The sequence below is a fragment of the Carcharhinus amblyrhynchos genome, chromosome 9 (genome assembly GCF_965287045.1).
Source record: "Carcharhinus amblyrhynchos chromosome 9, sCarAmb.v2.hapA, whole genome shotgun sequence".
Lineage (NCBI taxonomy): Eukaryota > Metazoa > Chordata > Chondrichthyes > Carcharhiniformes > Carcharhinidae > Carcharhinus > Carcharhinus amblyrhynchos.
This window is the reverse complement of record NC_137332.1, coordinates 20,773,238-20,784,870: the sequence shown is the minus strand read 5'-3', so window position 1 is coordinate 20,784,870 and position 11,633 is coordinate 20,773,238. Positions and strand designations below refer to the sequence as shown.

The window sequence follows — 11,633 nt, the reverse complement described above, 5'->3', positions numbered from 1 at the left end:
GATTCACTTAAAGTAAAAAAAACTACAAAATGATTTTATTCTTTTTTATTTATTTATGATGTGGGTGTCTCTGGCAAGGCCAGCATTCATTGCCTATCCCTAATTGCCACTGAACTGAGTGGCATTTCAGAGGCCAATTAAGAATCAACCATATTGCTATGGGCCTGGAGTCATAAGTAGGCCGGGTCTGGTAAAGATGGCAGATTCCCTTTCCTAAAGGACATTAGTGAATCAGATGGGTTTTTACCATAGTTGTTTCACGGTCATCATTAGGTCTTTAATTCCAGATTTTCATTGGATTCAAATTTCACCATCTGTCATGTTGGGATTCAAACCTGGTCCTCAGATCATTAGCCTGGGTCTCTGGATTATTAATTAGTGACAAAACCACAATGCCATTGCTTCCCCTATTTGAAGTCATTCAGTAAATTTGGTTTTTGGTTCCCCCACGCAGACTGTAACAATCCAAGCATTTTATTTTCACTGATCTGTTTATCCTTGAGCAAACTTAGAACGAACAGCAATGCTGAAATTTGGGAATGCACATTTAAATAATATTACCAAGAAATTCCACATTGATGCTGTGTTATACTGTAGTTTTGTGAGCAACTTGTGGCCATTGAAAGGATTTGATTGTGCCAGGTTTAAAAGTAGTAGGTTAATGATCACGCATGCTGCAGCATAAATTACTGATAACATCTGTTGTGCTTTATTTCTGCAAAGAATTGCAGAGACAAGGATAGAAGACAGAAAGAATGAGAAGTTGAACTGAAGCAGAGGTATCAATCCTCATTATTAAAGATTGACCTGACAATCAACCTGTGTCTTCAGAGCTTTCAATTGTTCAAAAAGAGATTGCCTGACCCCATGGAAGTCCAATAGAGTCATGGTGTACAGAAAAGGTCCTTTGGCCCTTTGCGTCTGCACCTACAATATCTACCATTAAAGGCATGCTAATCTCATTTTCCTACACTTGTCCCATATCCTGAATGCTATAATATTTGAAGCGCTCATCCAAATACTTTTTAAGGGTTGTAAAGTTTCCGGCCTCCACTACCTTCCCAGGCAATGCATTCCAGAATCCCACCATTCTCTGAGTGAAATCTCCTCTGAATCTCCTGCCTCTTACAATAAAACGGTGTCCCCTCATGATTGACCCCTCAACAAAGTGAATTCTGTCATAAGCACATCTTAGGGCGATGCTAAAAAAAGAAAGTTACCCTAATCTTTTATTCATTCTTCTGAACTCTTTCAAACTCTTACCTAGTCCATCACAACTATTTTTGCAAACTAAATGTTGAACAGTTTGGAGATGACAGATTATCATATCTGCACAAGAAGATAGAAAAAAAACAATGTTGCATTTTCATCACATAGTTGCTTCGGTGATGGATTCTGTAAATGACAAATCCCATATAAAAGCTTACACTCATACATCACTTTTGCAAGTGCATAATAAAGGACAGAGAACAGAGCATATCTTGGTGCCACAGAAGAGCTACAGGATTGTCCTCACCTTCACTCCACCACCCTATTCCCCATCTCACCTCCTTCAGGGAGCTCATTAAGTGTTGGAAGCTTGCCTCAAATAGATCAGTCTCAACCATGAAAATTTATCTGAAACCATGGGACAGACACAGGACATGCCTGACCCATTTCCCACCCAACATGCTTTGCAGTGGAGTTCCCCCCCAATGAGTTTATACAATAGGTGACTGAACCATACTTAATCAGCATTGTCACAGGCTCAATCACAAATTAGTTAATTGATCACACCCTCAGCATCCCAGGGTTGCAGCAACTTTTCTGTTGAATAGAATGCCCTTCTTGAAGTCCCTGTGTATGGATGGGTGAAAAACAAACTTGCATTCATCTAGCACCTTGCCTGAGCTCAGGATTCCCTCAAAGCACTGTAGCCGTATCATCCCTGACGTCATGTAGGGAAACTCCAAAGGTAACTTCACTTGGCAAAAACAGCAATGAGATAATTGGCCAGATACATTATTTTAGGGATGTAAGTTAATGGTCATGTATGCAACAAATAGTGCCTTGAACAACCAGCAGGGAGAGAAGATGGGAGCTCAGTTTAATGCATTGTTCACAGGGCAGCACCTTGGACAGCACCACATTTCCTCAGTCCAGCATTGAACACGGGGGTTGGTTACCTTAAGTTGGTTCGACCGTGATGCAGAACATCGCCAACAATCCGTGTTTAGTCCCCGCGACAGCTGTAGTGGTTAAGGGAGACGCTCTTGGACACCTTGGCAAAGTGGTGCCCCTAAAGCTATATAAAAAAAATTGTCTCTCTCCAATGGGGGGAAATATCTCCGGTCCTCCAGGAATTCTGGCTAATGTATTTATCAGCCTAGGTTACGTGCTCAAATCCATGAATTGGAGTTCGATCCCACAAGGTACTGACTGACTCGGTCAAGAAGGGCTACCAATAAGCTGAGACTGACACCATGGGGTGTCACACTTGGTCATTCAGTGTTGTTGCTCATTTGGGTAGGATACAAAATGGAACCAGGGGCAGATGGTTTTCTGCCCGGGAAGGGGTGAACAGTTTTAGAGGCAGAAAACTGGAGAAAACAAGAATTCAGAAGAGTGTTAATTTTTCAAGGTGCATTAACCTTCTCCAAGTGTTGAACATTGTTTTTTCATTTTGGAATTACACTACAATAATCAGATTACAGGGAGTCTAGCATGAGATTGTTTTGTTACAGTACCTGTTTTTGTGAGGTCATGAATGGTAATTCTATTTGCTGGTGTAAGGTTTTATCAGTAGTTTACCAGACTACCTAGTTTGCCAATTGTCTGATACGAAGAGTGACGTATTTACAGTTTCTAAGTATTGAAAAAGAAACAATGCCAATGAGAACAAAATGTCTCTTCTTGGAAATATTCCAATTGAATGCAATCAGTACGGCCGTGTCAGTGGAACACTGTCATTTTGCGGGGTGGTGTGTGTGTGTGGGAGGAGTGGGATGGTATTCGCTTTTTTTTTACTATTAACATGCAGAAACGATCAGAAACTGTTGCAATTAAAAGCTAATTGCGGGTCTGTGAGATTGAGCGAAGCGACCTGTGAATAGACCTCGTGGGGGAGGGGGGAGGGTGGTGGTGGTTGTGGGGAGAGGGGGTGCTTCTAATATTCACAAGCCCATAACTCCCACTCAACCTTGGAGGGACCCTCCTGCTTGCTGGGGCAGAGAGAGATGTGTCCTCATCAATTTCGTCGGCTGACACAGCTCTGGGGGCAACAACCTCCTAAATGAACTTTTAGGGAGGGGTTGGGGAATCGGTTCGAGGCTGTTTTGTATGTGTGAGTGTGTGTGTGTGTGTGTTGAGCCAGATGTTGAAAGCACTGGGGAACATCAGTCCGGTTCATTGAATACTAGGAGTATTGAGAGACACAGAGAGAGAGAGAGGGAGGGAGGGAGGAGGGGACACTTGCCCTCCTCACAGTCAAGCCTTGCAGCTGAACTCCCTTCCCTTCCCTAATTTATTTTCATCCTGGCACACGGACAGCCACTGAACTGGTGACGGCGGTGGATGTACAATGTGCGGGCAATTTAGTCCTTTCCTGAATGGATTAGCCGCTTTAATGAGACACTGGCTGTGGAGATCTGCTTAGCGAAACCAGCAAGTGAATGGAGCGATAGTTGCCTCGTGGAGTGTGGATTATACAGAAATTACACAGCAGCAGAAGGAAATTTTTTGGGTTTTTTTTTCTTTTACGTTTTCTTTTGGTTATTATTCAACAAATTCCCCCCTCCCCTCTTCCTCCTCCTCCTCCTCCCCCCTCTCCCACCACCACCACCACCCACCTTCTTTCTCGCACGACCATGCTTTATTTCCAGCTGGTAATAATGGCAGGGACTGTCATGTTGGCTTATTACTTCGAATACACGGACACTTTCAATGTTCACATCCAGGGATTTTTCTGTCATGACGGCTCGTACACGAAGCCCTACCCTGGACCCGACGAAAGCAGTGCCATTCCGCCGGCTCTCCTCTATTCCCTAGTGGCCGGAGTCCCCCCTGTTATGGTAAGTTGCAAAGTGGCATAGCATTGAAAGGCAGAGGGGCTGGAGGAGGCGATGGTAGGGGGTGGGGGTGGGGGTGGGGGGCTGGGGTTGTACAGTTCTTGCCCTAAGAATCGAGTTCCCTTGTGGCTTGCGTTATGTATTGCGCCGTTCTGATGTTTGTATATGTGTGTGTGTATAACATACATCCAATTCTTACTGTCAGTTGGACCTGCATTCCATACCAGCGGAGGGCAGTTATTGGACCCACGTTTGGTAGCAAGACTCTGAATTGTAACAAGGGATGTGCTAGGAATTGGTCCCCCATAAAGCTCCCCCAATCCCCTTTTTTCTTCAAGCCATCCCAACATGTTGTACGCATGGGTTCCAGCTTCAAAGGGGAGTAGCAGCACCCCCTCCCCTTCCCTCTCCACCCACCCTCTCCCAGGTTAAGGACTGAGTGGCTCCATCAGTTCACTGCCTTCACCTCAACCACTGACCTGGAAGTTGTGAATTGACAAAGCAGTCTGGCCCCCTTTTTTTTTACATTCACCAGCATGTCACTGGAACATCCCCTGTGCAATGTCAAGACCCGAGTGACGGGCTGGTGCCGCTGATTATGAAATTGCATTACACATAAGAGAAGGGGGCAATAAAGAGAGTGAGCGGGAATCTCATTTCCCATCCCCTTTGCAGTTCCAACTGTCGATGGGGTGGAGTGAGAGGGAGTAGGGGGATGGAGGGGAGGGGGAGCGTGGCTGTATTTCCATATGTCACTATTAAAAAGTGAAGGGAGACGCCAGAGGCATCATTGAAGCCAGGGATGAGGGTGCCCAGGTTCATCTCCGCCCCCTCCCCCCCACTCCTCACTTTGCCTAAATGGCTGAATTCCAAAGACATCTCTCCTGATGCCGGTGACAAACGCTTAGAAACATGCTTCTTTGCGAGATGTTTCATTCGCAGAGGGCAGCAAGCTCCCCGGGGAGGTGCGGGGATATAACAAAATACGTGGACTTATTATAGATGGATCCAAAATGCCGCAATTATTGACTCAAGCGCCAGTAAATTCGGTTCTAGTTGTCACTTCGAATTAGAAGCTACAGGCTGATTGATAAAGGAAGGGAGCGCAGACCAATGGATCTGAAATAGCTCCAGCAGTTGTTTACTTTCTGTGGCTATTTTTGGGTGAGTTGGTTTCGACTTTTTTTTAAAAAAAAGCACTTGACCACACATTGCTGCCCCCACACAATATCCCTATGTGCATTTTAAAAGAGAGAGCTTATGCACATTAATATTTGAAATCGAAAACGTTATATTGTGTCTCAATCATCACACTATTTTTGCAACCATTGTTTTTAGAGGTTGTGCGTTATCACTTAGTTACAGAGGTATGCCAGAGCAATGTGAAGCCACAAGTTACAACTAAGTTACCGTACTTATAAAGTAACAATTGCAGTTCGGATTTGCAATCCTCTATCAAAGTAATAGGATTTAGAGACTGCCTTGATTCTGATAATCTTTAGAAACAAAAAACAGGAATTATACCTTTTGTCATTTAGATGAAACGGAGGACATGTGATCTTCTCATAGAAAACAAGGCCCCCAATACTTAAATTTATACATTTGCAGAATGCTTTTGGCTCAGACCAAATCAGTCAAAACAACCCACAGTGAAAAACAATGGATTCCACAATAAGAAAATCGCAGAGCAATTCTGCCAGGAGCAAGCTGTAAAAATGAATACAGCAATTGTTTTTTTCCCCCAAATTGTCCTGTAATACTTCTGTAGGGTACAATATAGGCACCGCAATGGCAAACTTAAGAGTGGATCAGTTTCTCTGTCAGTGTTTTTGGGCCATTGCTAAATTTTTGGGGCTTTTCTTTAGGTGCCCCAATCAGCAATTCAAATCTGGCAAAACCTGGGTGGCATAGTGGCACAGTGGTTAGCACTGCAACCTCACAGTGCCAGGCACTCGAGTTTGATTCCCGGCTTGGGTTGCTGTCTGCGTGGAGTCTGCATGTTCTCCCCATGCTTGCATGGATTGCCTTTGGACACTCTGGTTTTCTCCTTCAAGTCCAAACGTTGTGTTGGTTAGGTGCATTTGTCGTGCTACATTCTCCCTCAATGCACCCGAACAGGCGCAAGAGTGTGGCGACTAGGAGTTTTTCACAGTAACTTCATTGTAGTGTTAATGTAAGCCTATTTGTGATGCTAATAAATATACTATAAAATAGACCCTTTGCAATGTTAACAATGAAGTAGAGTAGGCCATTCAACCTCTCAGGTATATTCTATCATTCTGTGAGATTGTAGACCTGGACCTCAACATAATCTACCTGCCTTTAATCCATATCCCTTGATACACTTAACTCACAAAAATCTTGCAGTCTCATTCTTGAAAATATCAGTTGACCAAGCCTAAGTTTCAGTGATTCATGCACATGAATACCAAAATCCCATTCCTCCTCCCACAGGTCCCAGTTTCTCATAATTAAGAAGATATTCTGAATCATTGCTCTCAAGTTCCAAGATTACTGACCACATTCTTCTTCATAGTTGACACCATGTCATGGCTTTCCAACTTGCTTAGTCTTTCTCCAACTGTTTAAAATTTCAGGCTTCCATCCAAACAACTCATGCCTCCTAATTTGCAAATTTGAATATATAGCTCTGTACTCCTTCATCTAAGAAGTCTCACAACACCAGTTAAAGTCCAGCCAGTTTATTTGATAGTAAACCCACAAGCTATCTAATAAACTGGTTGGACTTTAACCTGGTGTTGTGAGACTTCTTACTGTGTTTACCCCAGTCGAACGCCGGCATCTCCACATCATGAGTCCTTCATCTAAGTCAGTACAATATGCACTGAAAAGCTAATATGCTAGCATAGATCTCTGGAGAACATTACATTCCATCAGTCAGAGTGTGAACCTTTAATCATCTTTCTCATGCTCTGAATCAATCGCTGACTGTATCTCAAAATCACTTACAATTCTACGTACTCCCATTCCTGGTAATAATTAAATGCCTTCCAGATGTCCAAATATAGACAACATTCATACACACCTCCTTATCCATTAAAATAATGACTTCCTCAAAAAATTCAGTTAGATGAGTTAGATCCTTTACAAATCCATTGCTGGGTCTCTTTGAAGAGATAACACTGGTTCATGTTCTTAGTCACTTTAGCTTTGAGGATAAATTGCAGTCACATCCCCACAATCGATGTTAAAACGATAAACCAGTGGTCTCCTGGTTTCTTCCTCACTTTCCAAGGAAATAATGGAATGGCATTTGCAATTTTTCATTCTGGGGCACAATTTCTGAACCTTGAAAGCTTTGGATTAATGTATCTGAAATTTCCTCACCTACTTAATTCTCCCTAAGGTGAAAAGCATCAGATCTTGAAAGTTTGACTGGCTTAAGCATACATGTTTTTTTTTAAAACCATATATTAAAGTTCCTCTTTATTTATTTTACGTTCAATGTGGGCATTTTACCCTTCTTGTTACATTAATTTAATAAATCTACTATTTCTTTAGGGCCAATTAATGTTGCACTTACATTAAGCATAAATGGTCCTCTATCCTTTTTATTTCTCTTTTGCATCACGCAATTTTTCTGTTAGCTTTGATGTTTTTCCACTGATTTCTCAGGTTCCACTTTTGTACCCTTTACTACTTTGTTATAGCACAGTGGTTAGCAGTGCTGCCTCACAACTCCAGGGACCCGGGTTCAATTCCAGCCTTGGGTCACTGTTTGTGCAGAGTCTGCAGTTCTCCCTGCATCTGTGTGGGTTTCCTCCGGGTGCTCTGGTTTCCTCCCACGATCCAAAGATGTGCAGGTTAGGTGGATCGGTGAAGCTAAATTACCCGTTGGTGTCCCCCGATGTGAAGGACTGGGTGGGATTAGCTATGATAAATGGGTGGGATTACAGGGATAGGGTGGAGGAGAGAACCTGGGTAAAATACTCTGTCAGAGGTTGATGCAGACACAATGAGTTGAATGGCCTCTTTTGCACTGTAGGGATTCTATGATCGGTTTCATGCTCTGTCAGTTAGCTTTCCATTTTTCCTTGCATTTGTGCAACTTATTTCTTTTAGCTTCATACCTTAGAACCTTAGAATCCCTACAGTGCAGAAGGAGGGCATTCGGCCCATCGAGTCTGCACCGACCACAGTCCCACCCAGACTCTATTCCCGTAATCCCATGCATTTACCCTGCTAATCCCTCTGAAACTAGGGTCAATTTAGCCCAGCCAATCCACATAACCTGCACATCTTTGGACTGTGGGAAGAAACTGGAGCACCTGGAGGAAACCCATGCAGACACGGAGAGAACATGCAAACTCCACACAGACAGTGACCCGAGGCTGGAATTGAACCTGGGTCCCTGGTGCTGTGAGGCAGCAGTGTTAACCTGATTTTGTTGGCCATGGTTGTTTAACCACAGAACCAATACCTCTTGACTGCTCTTGGAAAATGGCTTGTAATCACTGAATCCTGCTCAGCTCTGAATTCTTCAGTGAATGACACCACTAACTGGTTAGTTTATGACAGGAAATGGTTGGAATACCACTGTGGAGTTAGGTTAAGTGGTAATGCTTGTGCATCTCCAGAGTCCAGTCTTGAGAAAGGCACTTTTAAGATCTATAGAACCATTATATGATTACAAGCTCAATGTACATCTAAGTGGAGTACCCATTGAGGAGCAAGACCAATCCAGGCAGGAGCTTGATAAGAGGTGCCCCCTACCCCCTTCCCCCAAATATACCTTGCAGGTGGCATTTGTACATTTTTCCAAACATGATTTTTTATTTTAAAAAAATCATTGTATGAGTTAACACCGGTAGCATAGAAGTACTAGGATGACTAGTGACTCCATAGGTATCGGCCTGCGCTCTGCCCCACAAACTCTTGGTTCAAGTCCCCACCAGGACCTGTTGCCATGAAAGAAGCATTCATGATGCAGTTCGACAAGCTAATAATCAACCTGCTAATCCTTCTTACAACTCCCCACAGGGAAATCAGATTTACCCAGTTTTTCAATGTATTACTTGACTCACCTCTATGTAAAACCATTAAAAACATGGTTCTATCACTTGTCATTTACTTAACGTTACTTCTCCTTGTTTTATTGTTCTTCCCAACTATTCCCCCCTAGACCAACCTATTCTATGGCAATTTCCTCCCCACTTCAATTATTTTAACTTAAAGTCATGTGATAGCAATTTCACTTTAGATTTCTAATGTTTGGTTGGGAATGCAATTAATTAGATCTACATCTTTGATTCTGCTACTACGCTTGATCATATGGAAGTCTTAGACTAGAAGGTTAATTTCAATCTCCCTGTCTATATATAAACTACTTGGGCACACAATGTCCACTGTCATGCTTCAGGCATTCAGCAACCAGTGGGCATTGTAAGGGCTGTGGTGAATCGTCATCCCTGGCAATGATGTTTTGGTTTAGTTAGTTAAGTCTCCTCTTGACAATTTGTTTTAGCTGCACTGCCCCAACAAAGGGCTCTCACCCCTCTAATTTGCTTATATTACTGAACCATCAGTTTTAATCAAAAGAGTACAAATCGGGGGCCCTTCTGGATTGGTGGGCACCACAGGAGCTGGAATGCTCCATTGTTTATTTACTGCTGTGACAAGTAGGCTTACATTAACACGGCAATGAAGTTACTGTGAAAGAACCCTAGTCACACCCCGGCCCCTGTTCAGACACACGGCGGGAGAATTTAGCATGGCCAATGCACCTAACCAGCATGGCTTTCGGACAGCAGGAGGAAACCAGAGCACCCAGAGATCATGCAGACTCCGCACAAACAGTGATCCAAACTGGGAATTGAACCTGACTCCCTGGCGCTGTAAGGCAGCAGTGCTAACCACTGTGCCACCATGCTGCCTAATTAGCCCCTCCAATAGCATTTTTAGTTAAAGTCAATAAAATACTTTTGGTTTTTCTTCTTCAGTTAGAGTACCCCTTTAAGGTTATTACTTTAAGCTATTTTAAATTACATTTGATAATTTGACCTTATGTTTATTTGATACACTCAAAAGAGTATAAATTGTTTGGCACCTTTTCACATGCCAGCTCCCTATAATCCACTTGCAACTCTTCTTTTGGACCAAATTGTTAACCTACTATAGTGCACACAATTCTAAATTGCCCATTTACCTGGATGTGTGTTGCTGTAACACTGCTCTGGGAGTTTGACACCATCCAGGACAGGCAGTTCTCTTGATTGGCATTTCAGCCAGCATTTCAGGAAGCACTTTCACCGTAGGGACTGCAGAGTGTCAAGAAGAAGGTTTGTGACCACATTCTCAAGGGTAACGAGGGCTGAACAAGAAGTATCAGCTTTGTGAAACCCACAAACTGAACAAAAACGGGCCAAATTCAGAAAAAGATTCTATTCACAATAGCCAAAAGAATATGAGAAGCCAAGTTACAATATTGCCAGGCATAAATTAAAACCAACTGTGCTATAATATGGGAAGCATACTGTTGCTGGAGGGATGCTTTGTTTTTTTATATGCTTGCATTTTTTCGAGCTTTAAATATGTTCATTTGAAATCAGTTCTGAAGCCCTGTATCTCTTCCAACTGTTGAACACCTTTCCCAAGCACATAAAGCCTAACACTGTGAATGCTACCTTTACAAGTGCTCTCAGTAAAATAAACTTATACAATTTGAATAAGGGTTTAGCAAAGATCAAAATTATTGCTGTGATATAAAATGTAGTCTAGTTTTGCTTATTTAGCTTCTACTTATTTGGAATAGGAGCTTTTGAAGTGCTGCTCATTCATCACCTGATGAAAAAGTAGTTCTCCAACAGCTCATGATTCCACATAAACTTGTTGGAACTTAACCTGATGTTGTGAGACTTCTCACTGTGCCTTTCCCAGCCCAACGCTGGCATCTCCACATTTTAGTTTCTACTATAGCCTGTTTCCAAGCATCACATCAGACACTTGTTTCCTATAATGTTTAAAAGCTTTCAAAAAACAGTAAAGATTCTTGAAAATGGGCGTTCCAAAATTGATGGTATCACCTATGACATATAGGAAGCCATGTCTATACACAACTGTCACCTATGGAAAATAAACCATGAATTAACCAATTATGACATTAAATGACAGGGTCTTTCAGTATATTACGTATATAAAAGTTCAGAGCTTAAATGGTGCATCTGTGCACTAGATTGTTTTGTGACACTGGATTTAATTTGAAAATGTTCAACGTGTTGATAAAGCATGTCCTTTGCTTTGTTTGTCAAAGAAACACCATGCAATGTTCAGCATGTTTTGTTATTGTTCCTGCATTTTAACAAAATAATTATGAGATTTTCTACATCAACAATATTTGCTTTTAATAATGAAAAAAAAGTGCAAGGCAGAAATCAGTTTTTTGGTAAAATGGCAAAGCAAGATAAACTGCTTTATTTTAGCTGACAAGCCAGTTACTCATTCCGAGCCAGCCAAGAATCTTGTTTGTCAAATGTTCTCTATCTTCCTTTCACTGAATAGTGAGAGGAGCAGATTCTTCTGTCGTTCTTTAATTGTAAGTAGATAATAAAACTAAAGCTTTTATATGGA

General features: G+C 42.2%; 1 protein-coding gene across 2 annotated transcripts in view; it reads left to right on the top strand.

Annotated features, from left to right (window-relative positions):
* The first annotated feature begins 3,670 nt into the window (after positions 1-3,670).
* LOC145348313 (phospholipid phosphatase-related protein type 5-like) overlaps positions 3,671-11,633 on the top strand; it is a 128,887-nt gene continuing 120,924 nt past the window's right edge. The window contains exon 1 of one of the 2 annotated variants that reach the window (XM_080196512.1): positions 3,671-4,049. In XM_080196512.1, the coding sequence (XP_080052638.1) occupies positions 3,846-4,049 (204 nt within the window). In that variant the 5' untranslated portion in view covers positions 3,671-3,845. The remainder of the gene's footprint in view (positions 4,050-11,633) is intronic. The other variant, XM_080196511.1, reaches the window with a different exon arrangement.